The following is a 13676-nucleotide window of genomic DNA, read 5'->3' on the forward strand; positions in this document are numbered from 1 at the left end:
TTACCCACTGCAATTTTTTTTTCCTGAGGGCAATGCAGTTTGCATGAATTGACCAATATGGATGCAAAGTAGCAGGTTGCTTATTCCTCTCTAGTCCCTGTCAGATGGGTGGTGTGTGTGTCCTAATCATCCTTGCCAGAAGTACAGTAGGTAGGGCCACCATCAGAAACCCATTGTATATGCTACACAAATGAACTACCTGTAGCAGGTCGGTAGGTTTTGCTAAGAACTATAGAGGAAACAGGTCCTGCAACTGCCAGGGGCCCAGGGACTATAGTGGGCCCAGTGGGACTGAGAAGCAACTGCAATATGGAAAATGCCTTTTACTCTAGGGGCCTTGTGGTCTTGCTGGGGGGCCCAGTAACCAGTCATTGTACTGCTGGAAGTTCATGTAGGAGATTTATATCATTCAGTAAACAGATCCCGATATAGACAGTTACTATGTAATAAGCAGTCCCTATAAACTGTTCCAAAACTTCATGTGCTAATTAAGGGTCAGTTCATTGAGAATTAGTGGAATCCGTTGTAAGTTTAAAGCCTGTATTCCTGCCTCTGCTCTGCGCTGTCATTGGTGGAAGTTCTACACTGCTCTGCACTGGTCTTGCTGTGGGGCCCAGTGACTAGTCAGTAGCAGTTCATATAAATAGCAAAAATAATTGAATAATGTGCTAATAAAGTCAGTTTATTGGGGGTCAGTGGAATTTACCTTAAGTTTTTTTTTTATTTATTGGGGGTCAGTGGAGTTTGCCCCTGCACTGGGCAGAGATAGGCTGCAGTTCCATATCAGGGTCACATAGCTGCTAAGTGACTGGCACCTTACAGGTATGAATGTACTACTGCCCAAAGTGCCACTAACTGCCCTGCGCAACCTGGGAAAGCGGGAAGTGGGGCAGATGGGGCAGTACCTTGCAATTGATCCCAACTAAGATGTAAATAATCCTTATTGGATGCAAAACCATCCTATTGGGTTTAATTAATGGTTTATTGATTTTTTAATAGACAAGGTATGGAGATCCAAATTATGGAAAGACCCCTTATGCGTAATACCCTTGGTCCCGAGCATTCCAGATAAAGGGTCCTGTACCTGTACCAGTATGAGAAGGTGTCTAAGAAGATTTCAAATAATGGCTTCGCTAAAACTGAACAAAGAGCAAAGTAAAGTTCTTAGCAATGTATAGTGCCATTATGTGCCAACCGCTGGCATTTGTGCCAAACCTTTTGTACTTCCACAGTGTAACTCCTCCTATTTCAATTTTATTATAAAAACCTGCATATTTTACAATTCCTATATTTAAAATAATTCAATGTGATCTTTGTTAGTGAAGCAATTCCCTCCTCACTTTCGGCAAGCCATGTGGGTTGATCTCTTATTGTTTCACACTAAAGGAATCCATTGGAAAAGGAAATAGTTTGTATAGGGGATGTAAAGCCATGTTCGGTGGTTTTAAAGTACATTTTTTATATATTATTACAACTAAAAGTAATGTTTTTCTTTCCCTTTCTGATTTGCTGCTTCTGTCTCTTGAAAAAATGTAGCAGAAGTCAGTCCTGCCTCTCTAGCTGTCTCCGGCTATATTGGTTCCAAAGCCAGAACCACCAGGGCAAAGAACTGCGAAGTACTTCAAAACCATTCACATTGTTAATGAAAGCATAATTATATTTTGTATATTTTGATCCAGTGTTTTTTTTTTTTGCAATACAGGTATGGGATTTATTATCTAGAATGCTATGGACCTGGGGTTTTCCAGATAAGAGATCTTTCCATAATTTGGACCTCTATACAGGTATGGGATTTATTATCCAGAATGCTAGGGACCTGGTGTTTTCCAGATAAGAGATCTTTCCATAATTTGGACCTCTATACAGGTATGGGATTTATTATCCAGAATGCTCAGGACCTGGAGTTTTCCAGATAAGAGATCTTTCCATAATTTGGATCTTTATACAGGTATAGGATTTATTATCTAGAATGCTATGGACCTGGGGTTTTCCAGATGAGGGATCTTTCCGTAATTAAATCTTCATATCTTTAGTCAGCTTAAAAATAATTTAAACATTAAATAAACCCAATAAGGATTCATTCCTATTTCCCAATACACATATTTATACCAAATACAATGGTTGCTGCCAAGTAATATTTTATATGAAGAGGTTGGTCCAAAAAGGATAGAAAATGTTTTAGTTTTCAATATAATCTTCCCTTCCCTGTCAATTGTTCACACATCAGTACAAAGTATATTTATGTTTTTGATCGATCTATTAAAAAAGGACCCTAACCCTATGGATTAAATATGTGGGGTACACAGGCATCTCCCCCAACAGAATAACTTTGGGTTGTGCTGCACTGGATTTATATCTGGCGCTGCCCTAGACCCTCCTCCCCATGATTATTATACATGCCCTGAATAGATTGGATTGCCCCTCCCGCCCCTCAGTGCTGTCACCAGATTTTTGTATCAATTGTCTGACTGAGGGCTTTTGGTTATTTTTGAAAAAAAAAACAAGTTTTTACTACATATGCAACTGAAGGCTACTGCCCTAAGTGCTGCCCTACCCTTGGGTTCCTATAGAAAATATGACCCCGGGGCTACATGAGTGTCTAGAAACTTACACAGATCACAGTCATTTACTACACATTTTTCTGTAGTTTTTTTGTGTTACTAAATCATACTTCTATCCATCAATAAATAATTTTGGTGTTCCAGGATACCTCAGTTTGTTACTGGCATTAATCAATCACATTACATTAGCTCTAGCTGCCTGAGTGCTTGAAAAGCTAAATTATACTTGGCTAATTGAGCTTCATGTGGCTAGAAAAAAGGCAGATATTACAGGTATCCCACCAATTTCCTGATGATGCCTTTAGACTAGCATAAAGGGAACAGGGCAGGTGTGCATAGAAGAGATCAGATTGCTACAGCCCATACACAGGCCGACAGTATCTGCTGAGTGAGGCAACAACTTAGTGGTCCATGTACGGAACCAACAGTCTGTCCAATCAATGTCAAGCTGCAGATCAGCCCGATATCTACTGGGCAGGTTTAAAAATACTGTTGGGCCACATTGGACAGTTGTTGTGGTCTTCTGAGTATGTAACAGCCACTAAGCCTGACCCCTCCCCCCCCCAGGTGTTAAACCGGATTTGCCAAACATGCAGATCTTTCCCAAGTAATAATAGATGTGAGATTCATTCCCAGGCAGTTGCCACAATAACACAGACACTGAGAGTCTCTAGATCGCAGCTAATTTCTGCCATGTTGCGCAGCCGGCGCCCCAGCCCGTACCTTCCCAGGCTTAGAATAGCAGAGAAATAGTGAGCGACAGTCTGTCCTTGACATATTTTCTAGGGGAAATTAATCCTATCATTGTTTTCTATTTCACCCAGTTTCTAGTGAAACTTAAACACATTAGTTCTAGGAATGAGCGCCAATATACCTAACATGGCTGCTGGAGCACTTCCTGTTTGGGAAAAATAAAGAGGATTCATGGAAATGAATGGTTATTTAAATTTCACGTATTTGACAAAATATTTGGCTCAAAAAAATTGTGATTTTTCAAACAATAATCTCAATATTTTCGTTTGACCTTACCAACATTATGGAGACCTTTAATAAATGGAAGAATGATTCTGTGTTACTTGAAAAAATACCAAGTTCAATTTATATGAGTTTATATGAGGCCAGAAATATTCTAGTTTTAGTAAATCTGCCCCAGGGTGTACATCTGCCCCAGTGTGTACATACTACTTGCCCTCGGGCACAGGGGGGGCTCATAGACATCAGGGAATTGGGGGCTTCACACCGGCCTTTAGAAGTTGTTACTTGCAGGGTTCCCCTATCCCTTTGTACGTACACATGCAATTGCCTTGTACCTAGTAGTGCTTTTTAAAGCTGAAGGAATTCACACATGTAGGACTAGTTGGGGGCCACATACATAACTAGAGGCGCCCCTCACTGGCACCATTTCATTCTAACTAGATGAGAAGTGGTGCCATTAACTACATAACACAGTGCACATATGTCTGACTCCAATAACAGACACATTCAGATTTGTTGCCCCCCCCCTCACCCTGCACCAACAACCCACCTCCAACAGCCTTTCCCCTGGAAACTGCCACTTAAAGCCAGCAATTGCAGCTGTGGCCCCAGCAAGAAGGCTAGTGTGTGTGGCGTAGGAGCCCAAGGCAACCCTGTACCAGTTAGGGACATTAGTGATTTGGGTGAGGTAAATGGGAACCTGTATTTATGCCGCTGACATATAATGTACATAAACCTACATAGAAACAAACTGGTTGAGGTTAAAATGTTTAATCTTTTCCCAGAATAGTTTTATTTCTAGCTATGTTAATATCATCAGTCTAAACAAATTGTCAGACATTATAACATCACCATCATTCAGCCAGTATAACATCACCATGACGACCATTGTGACATCACCATCACACAGCCAGTATGAGCATTATGACATCACTAACCAAAGTTTACTTAGAGTGTGCTGTTTCCTGCTGTGTCTCATTCGCTTGTTGTTTGGCTACGAGCAACAAGCGATATGCGTTTCCAGCATTTTTTCATACATTTTTTTATTCTTTTATTTTTATTTTTTATATTCACTAATTCAGCTACTGTTCCTACATTATTATGTCTGAAATGTGACAAGGATTTCGAAAAAATCAAGGATGAATTCATACACTTATTTGACATGAAAGATGTACTTGGATCTTCCAAACTGGATTTTATTAAGCCAGCTATAAAGAAAATATTTACTGCTACGTTTGAGGTAGTTATTGCCAAGATGGAAGAGAGGAGACTGGGTAAGTATTAGCTCTGTAACTAATATGCCCTGCCGGCAGCACTGGGCTTTATAAAGCATATTTCTGTTAGTAGTATGTCATTATATTGTCTGTTACAAATGTTTCATAATATAATGTTTTCTTTTTTAATGGCCAATGTTTAATGCAAAACTCAGTACCATAAAATATAAACGTCTTTCCTTTAGGGATGCACTGAATCCGAACCCCAATCAAAAAACACAGTTGCAAAAAATACCCCACAATCCTTAATTTTTAAAAAAAAAATCTGGAAATTTACAGCCTAATTGTTCCCTGTGATTTTGTTGCCATAGCAAAACTTGAATATAATGAACTTGTTCAGATTATACATATGAAACCCACGACAAATTACAATGATGGGAGCATTTTGTCGAGATTATAATGTTTTTTTTGAAAAATGCTCACAGTTACATTATAACAGATATACTCTGAGGATTCAGCCAAGTCCAACATTTTCTGAATCTGCCATTGTTTTGTTCACATTTTCATTTCAAATAGGGTTCAGATTTGGTATTTTCTCTGAATCTTTTGCGGGGGATTCAGTATTGGTCCCAGTGCAGGAATGATGGATTTGGTGCTTTACTAAATAACCGAGTTACAGGCCTACTGTATATAATCACTTTATAGTCCCATTAATGCACATTCAGATAAACCCAGTATGTGAAATTCAAGACAAATGTAATAATCTGTTTCTTTTACAGATAAAATCGGGATAAGTGAATTGGCCAAGGAGTTCAGGAAAACAATGAAATCTATAAAAGATACTAAAGCTAAAGGTAAGCTTAATTCTACTAAAGTGATGTTTATTGGAGACCAAGCTCTACCATGCAACAGTAATCTAGTTGCTGGAATAAAGGAGGCCATACACTGCCAGATCCACCAAACAAGTGGAACTGGATCCAATTCGACCCCCCCCATGCACAGAGCCAAAGTAGACTGATCCAATTGTTGGCCCCCGGGGTCAGTGATTGGATCATACACTGGGGCCTATGGAGGCCTGTCGGATGAGGATCACATTAATGCCCCCTAAATACACTCTTTGCCCAATGGGATGTTTAAACCTGTGCAATTGATATCTGGCCACTTTAAGTGACTTTACCAAACAGATGAAAGAGACAAAATAGAAAGGTTCATCTTTTAAAAAGCGCTACATAATAATCCTATTTTATAGCTGTTTGGGTCAGATTTGTCCTGTTAATAATTCAACAATTCAACAACCCTGCCGTTAGGAATGAGAATTGCCCCCAATATAAAGTTGTATCTAATGCAAGAGAATGTCATTCTAACCAACTTCCCAATATACACAACTTCAGCTCTTTGTTCTGAACTCTGCCTCTTTTTGTGTTTATACAGGAACCGAATTTATCAAGGCCATAGAATCCAACATCCAAGAGCTTAAACAGAAAGCCGAGATTATTGCTCAAACGTTTGAGCAAGAACGTAAGTAATTTAACCTCAATAAATACCTATACAGCTGTCTTGTCTTATATATGCATGAACCCCCCTCTAATAGAAAGGATAAGCCACTAGCAGATATGAAACATAATAATATATCCGCTTAATCTAAACTCTTGTTTCTAAGGGATATGTTTGACCTTAATTAACTTGAAATATTTACTAATTGTTCTCCGTTTTCCTTTTCAGGTTCATGCCCCAATCTGAAAGGTGGCTTCAAATGTGGTGAGTAAAGTCTAATGCTTCAGTGACAGAGTTTGGTTATTTAATATTATATACTTACTATTTTTATAGTATTTTTCCATCCATAGTACCTGGCGCATGGGGTATGGGTACCAGTGAGGATAGTGGGTACATGCAAGGTGACACACAGTAAATGCAATACTTTATGCAATATTATATGGCACAGGTAGCGCACTCATATGTAGGATCTTGTATGAGTAACAGCCATCTCCAATGATGCTTATACCCCCTGTGCCCCCTGTCTGGGGAGAGGCCAATGCAACAGACAGACTAAAGAGTCTTGTATTTCTGATCTTAGTGCTAATGATGATATTTACTGTACTTACACTGCTTATCCATTAGTTTATATTACAGTTAAGGATACATTACTATGTATGGCCCTGACTCTGCAAAGGGAAAGTAACATATAGCCATTCCATCCTTAGTGACTTATTCAGTGCCAGACTGGGCCCACCAGACACGTTGAGGTCCCACTGACAAACATTAGATACAAACAGTTCTAAATGTAACAGGTGTCATACAGACCTCTTGGAGGGGTATAAGAAAGGGCTGATGGGATTAGTACTAGCTGGGGCCCACAGGGAGATCCCCCAGTACCCTGGCAGGCCAGTCCGACCCTTGTGACTTTAGCTTTGTGTAACTTTGTACTGATATATAATCATTTTCTATATTTCTAGGAGTTCTTGAGCAGAAAATTATTCAGTGCGGCACATGCAAAGAGCAGACTCTGGTGTGTGTCGGGGGCTCCAATGAGAAGAAATGTGACGGTATGTATTTATACATACAGTTCCATAGAGCTTGATGTTATACAATAACGTAATAGAAATGTCACTGTATTGCTTGGAGAGGCCTCTTGTTAGAGTGAGGGAAAATTAATTTACTAATTAAATTATTTCTTTTCTTTTTTAGAAACTGTGTCCAACTGCCTGATGTGTGTGTGTCGGGCAGGAGTTTGTCACCGTAAGTACTTACAGCTTCCACATTCATGTCTGACTACAATATAATATATACTACTAGCACTGGTTTTTACATTGCAATTACATTTACAAATAATATTTAAATCAATATACATGTCAATTGGAAAGTTACTTAGAATTACATAATCTTCCACCAAGCATAACTATTGTGGCTGTGCCCCTGCCAGGAATGAAAATCTAAATCTATTCATTTCTATATCTGCAGACAGAACAACTAAGCAACTGTGTCAGCCTTGCACAGGCTACCAGAAGTGCCTCAATGAGGTGTTACATTGTAAAGGTGAGTTGTGTTCTCTTTTGGGTCTTTGTAGGGTTCTGGCTGGGCTCAGTCAGCGCTTGAGAGGAACAAATTCATGTTTATTGCAATATTTGTATCTTATAGATCAGGATCTCCGAGTTGCTGAAGGCGAAGACCTAAAGTTTGACTGCAACCTAAAATTTCTCAACCTTGTTGATGAAAAGTTTGAATTTGTTTTAGAAAAGGTAAATTGCCACAATTATCTATATACTGATTAATCAATTCATTACTCCCATTGGAGTGTGATGAAGAGTGAGGAGGGATATAAGTGTAAACTTTGTTGATGAAAGGCCTTTAGTTTGCCAGTTTGTTTAGGAATACTGATATTTGTCACTATCATATAACATGGTTTTACCATTTCTTGTTTTGTAGAGAGAAGAATCGGGCGTCTCATCCACGCAGACCGCCAACAAACCGAACTTCCTTATAGCAAAAGCCGGCAAGGAAGTTTCAGGCCGTTACAGCTGTACGGCAAAGGCCAAAGATGTAATGTTTCCAATAAGCAGAGTGGATTTTACAGTAAAAGGTAAGTATTTATTATTAAATAGCACTGATTCAACCATGTGTATCTGTCTGTGGGTAGATAAAATGGAAATAAGTACAGCATTCAGGGTATTAAACACTGACCCAACATTTTGGTCCTATCTCATATTCTCCTTAGAATTACACATAGTGAGGAGTCCTTATTACACTCTGTCATTCTAAACAAGAACTTTTCTTTTCTAGAATACATAATTTTTTCATACTGTTATTTAGGAAGCCTGATCTAATACCCAGTATAACAAATATTCATCTTTATTTCTCATGTGTAGTTGTGAGCCCACCAGAACCTGAATTTCTGGGCTCATCAGTTCCATCTCCTGCTGAAAAATTTAAATTTAAAGATATCCGGTTGGCCAAGATAATGGTTATAACTGGCACTGTAACCTGCTTGGCCATTACTGCATCGATAATGACCTGTATATGGTAAGTGTGCTTTAAGTAACATTGGGAATTAAAGCTTGGGGCAATAAGAATTAAGGATATAAGAAATAAGGTTAGACCCCTTGGAAGGAGCCTCACACGACTGTTTTTGATGTTTCAGTTTATTAATAAGAGAAAGCCACAAAGAAGAAGAGGCTCGTGCCCAGAAGAAACAAACGGTACTGGAAGAAGTGAAGATTTCCATGGATAGTGAGAAGAGCAAACCGGGCACTAGAGAAAAGGCAACACAAACAGATGTCTGAGGGCAACAGCTATTCCATTTGTCTATGGCTGTACCCCCAACGGCATTCTGTTACGTGTATCGGCGCAGGTTAAATATCAACAAACCTAAAGTGATCTTATTCTGCCCTGAATACTTAAACAGCGCTCTCTCTTTATACCCCCTTATTCTAACACTCAGTTGGTGAGGAAGGGCGATCGAGGGATGGTGGGCGGGTTGGGGGTATAAAGAGGGAGCAGACGCTGCTGTTGTGTATTCAGAGCTGACAGATCAGAAGATCTATAGATTGAAAGAAGATCTCTGTGATTATAAAATGAGCCTGTCCCACCGCTCATGGACAAGGAGCCAATGGGGCAGAACCGTTGTGGACATCGCAGAGGAGTCACAAAAATCTTTGTTTTTGTCTATAAAAATACAATAAATGTTGTTTTTATTGCATTTCTGTAGTCTCTATTGTATTTATTGGATGCTATTCTATGATAAACTATAAGGATCATGCAAACTATTTTATACGTCTTGGGGGAATTCATAACAATGCTTTAAAAATGTTGTTTTTGCGCCTCCTTATTCACAGCCTAATTCCCTGTAATTTTTCCACTTCTACCAACAATTTTCAAATAATCACGACATTTTAACAGACATTTTTTAAGCTAAAATGTGACCGGCTAATTTGGCTTATGTCTTTTAGAGAACATGTACACACTTTTTAAATGTGGCGGCATTACAACAAATCCATAAAACTATAAGATACCTTTTGTGAATTTCTCATGCACACTTTAAGAACTGTGTACTTGCCGACACTTTTGTGAAATCCCCCATAGAATTATGTATAAAACTTAATAAAAATTATTCTTTAGCCCAATGTACTTGTTTGAGGGTAAATAACTTGAATGAATTACTCCAGCAGCCCCCCCATTCTCACTGTACATACATATACTCATATAACATACATGAAACCATAATATTAGCTTGCAGCACTGCACCAGCCTTTATATATTGTAGCAGGTAGTGCCCCGAGCTATTCTCTTTCCTCGTATTACTTTGGCCGCTGCACATCTGCTGAAGGTTTCATTAGACCTGAGAAGGCCACGTGACTCATTGTCTTCATTCATCCCTCCACCTATTGCACTGATATGGTGATAGAGCGCCATCTTTTGGCAAGTCAGATGCAGATGATGTTGTCAAATAACAAAGCTACAGTATATCTAAACAAGGTGATATTATGACAAAGCCTTCATTCAGCAGAGCAGCATCAACCTAACTGCAGGGTTAATAGGACTTAGAAACAGTATATACTGAAATACCAGCCCCTAGGGGCATTATCTGGGTAATCATAAAATACAGGGAAATACTGAGAGGCATCATAGAGCCATACTGTGCCTGCCCTACCCTGTTTCTGTGTGCCATACTCTGCCTTCCCTACCCATCCTGTGTGTGTGCCATACTTTGCCTGCCCTATGCTTCCTGTGTGTGCCATACTCTGCCTGCCCTACCCTGTTTCTGTGTGTGCCATACTCTGCCTGCCCTACCCTGTTTCTGTGTGCCATACTCTGCCTTCCCTACTCATCCTGTGTGTGTGCCATACTTTGCCTGCCCTATGCTTCCTGTGTGTGCCATACTCTGCCTGCCCTTCCCTGTTTCTGTGTGTGCCATACTCTGCCTGCCCTACCCATCCTGTGTGTGTGCCATACTTTGCCTGCCCTATGCTTCCTGTGTGTGCTATACTCTGCCTGCCCTACCCTGTTTCTGTGTGTGCCATACTCTGCCTGCCCTACCCCGTTTCTGTGTGTGCCATACTCTGCCTGCCCTTCCCTGTTTCTGTGTGTGCCATACTCTGTGTGCCCTATGCTGCCTGTATGTGCCATACTCTGCCTGCCCTACCCTGCCTGTGTGTGCCATACTCTGCCTGCCCTACCCTGCCTCTGTGTGTGCCATACTCTGCCTGCCCTATGCTTCATGTGTGTGCCATACTCTTCCTGCCCTACCCATCCTGTTTGTGTGTCATACTCTGCCTGCCCTACCCTGCCTGTATGTACCATACTATGTCTGCCCTATGCTGCCTGTGTTTGCCATGCCCTTCCTGCCCTATTTGGCCTGTGTTTGCCATGCCCTGCCTGCCCTATTCCACCTGTGTGTGCCATACTCTGCCTGCCCTACCCTGCCTGTGTGCCATACTTTGCCTGCCCTATGCTGCCTGTGTGTGCCATACTCTGCCTACCCTATGCTGCCTGTGTTCCATACTCTGCCTGCCCTATGCTGCCTGTGTGTGCCATACTCTTCCTGCCCTACCCTTTTTGTGTGTGCCATACTTTGCCTGCCCTACCCTTCCTGTGTGTGCCATACTTTGCCTGCCCTATGCTGCCTGTGTGTGCCATACTCTGCCTGCCCTACTCTACCTCTGTGTGCCATACTCTGCCTGCCCTACCCTGCCTGTGTGTGCCATACTCTGCCTGCCCAATGCTTCCTGTGTGTGCCATACTCTACCTGCCCTACCCTGCCTGTGTGTGCCATACCAAGCCTGTCCTATTGTGCCCTTGTGTACCATACCCTGCCTGCCCTACCCTGCCTATGTGTTCCATACTTCTGACTTTCATTATCGTTCCTCAACTACGTAGGCCAGGAAAATTCCAGCCCTCTGTACCACAGAAGTTTGAGAGCACTACTTTAGAGGATGTATAATTTGTTTCCATTTTCCAGAATCTTCTTGGTACTTCTTTTTATTGCTGGGCTGTGCTCTGCACCTTGTATTTCATAAAAAGTCCATCCCAGGGCACAGAGCACAGTCATTATTGGGACACAGAGCAGGCAGTAAGTACAGGGCCCCATAGTAGCCTTTGTCCGACACCGCTTCCTGCTCCCACCACTATCTGAATGTGCATGTAAGATGATGAGTGGGGGACAGGAAGTGGGGGGCACATAGGAGGGTGGCTGCAGGGACCCAATTTTATTTTCTTTGCACCTTGCCTTCCATGTTGCAAATGACCCCTATAGTTAGGGTTGCACCTTTCTTACAACAAGGTGAATTGGGACAGGGGGAGGGAGGTGCAGAAGACAGAGAGGACCTGGGGGCACAGATGGGGGGGCAAACACAGATACAGACGAATACATTGCTAGTGAATTTGTAACACTGGCCCTGGCCTTGGCTGGTTATTTACCAGCTGAGGAACCCTACCTATAGTCTTATGTATTTAGGAATAATGATGTCTCCCTGCCTATGGTAGAATATGGCCACTTGCCTTATGTGGGGGAAAGATATCTGGACCTTTATTTTTAAAATTAAATTGCAAGAGTTATTGAATCAGTCGTACTGCCAGAGAGTTATCCATCATTTAGCGAGGACGCTTGGGAGGCCATTTACTAATGGTCCAGTTTGTTTTTTACTGATTCTGATTTTTTAGCGCTAAAAGTTGTGACTTTTCCGAGATTTAATATGCCACAATACTGAGACAATTCTGAATCCAACAATTCGCCATCTACAACTTGCCGAGATGTAAAAGTCAATGGCAGATGTCCCTTCCGTGGAAGATCTTTCTTTGCTTCGATACATTAGACGTATTTGGATTTTTGACCCTGTTTTTGTGCGGAAATTTGAAAAAGTCTCAGTTTTTATGCAACAAGTAGGAAAATTCTGAGTTTTCAAGACATACCTTAGTCACCCATTGTTTTGCAAAATAAAACAGAACCCCCAACTGGCGGATACTGAGTTGCTTAGTACTATTGGGATGCCAACATAGGGTTCATTTATGATCACTAGGAGCACTGGGCGCAACACGGCAGCCCAACTGATCCCATTACCAAACTGGTGCCAGCATTTACATCATCACATGCTATTACACATGCTGCAAGGTGAGCAAAAACATGGAAAAAACCCCCAGTATTGGCACAAGTGTAATAAATGAGCCCTGTGCTGTGCAAGTGCAATAGAGAAACAATGCAGTATGCTACCGGCCCTGTAGGTGGCGTACCAGTCATACTGTAATGCTTATAATTGAGAGCAGTTTCATTCTAAATAATCTGTGGGAAATCGTTACATTTAATCAGCTATAAATGCATAGTTACTGTCAATAATTTGTAGCTGTGATTGTTGCATCTTTGCAGTGTCTGCCAAATGCTAAAGTGGTAGAATGGCAGTCAGTATATTAATGGTCTTGTGTCATGTAACAACTATTTCTTACAATCTGGCACTTCCATATACACTATATACAATTATATCAATATGCTCATTGTGGCTTATGTACTAACACCTGGGAAGTCTGCAACGGCGCAGTAATTATTATTCTTTATTTATACAATACCAACATATTCTGTAGAGCTTTGCAGAGAATATAATGCACGTCAGTCAATGCCCTAGTGGAGCTTCCACGTGCCCTGCAACTGTATGTTCTCCCCATGTCTGCCTGGGGATCCACAAGATACTCTGCTTTCCTCCCACACATCAAATACATACAGACACTTTAAATAGCTCCCGATAAACAGCCTAGCGTGCGTCCATTCTAACCAACTGTTTATATACAGTACATATACATATTATTAGACTACTGCAGGTAGAATAATGAAAGTAAAGCTTTGTGCTCCAAAATGGAGATGCCCAATAATTACAGTGACTGTGTTTAGCTCTGTGAACCTATAGCAGATCCCGCTGGCACTACTACAGCTAGATATGGGCCCTGC

General features: G+C 41.1%; 1 protein-coding gene across 1 annotated transcript; it reads left to right on the forward strand.

Moving 5' to 3' along the window:
- The first annotated feature begins 2572 nt into the window (after positions 1 to 2572).
- On the forward strand, positions 2573 to 9424 carry LOC101731115. Its single transcript, XM_018095847.2, has 11 exons — positions 2573 to 4810; positions 5530 to 5604; positions 6182 to 6268; positions 6473 to 6508; positions 7204 to 7293; positions 7436 to 7486; positions 7709 to 7783; positions 7886 to 7986; positions 8174 to 8327; positions 8614 to 8767; positions 8886 to 9424. The coding sequence occupies exons 1-11, from the start codon at positions 4549 to 4551 to the stop codon at positions 9025 to 9027; spliced, it is 1227 nt and encodes a 408-aa protein (XP_017951336.1). The 5' UTR covers positions 2573 to 4548; the 3' UTR covers positions 9028 to 9424.
- The last annotated feature ends 4252 nt before the right edge of the window (positions 9425 to 13676 follow it).

This window comes from Xenopus tropicalis, chromosome 7 (genome assembly GCF_000004195.4).
Source record: "Xenopus tropicalis strain Nigerian chromosome 7, UCB_Xtro_10.0, whole genome shotgun sequence".
Lineage (NCBI taxonomy): Eukaryota > Metazoa > Chordata > Amphibia > Anura > Pipidae > Xenopus > Xenopus tropicalis.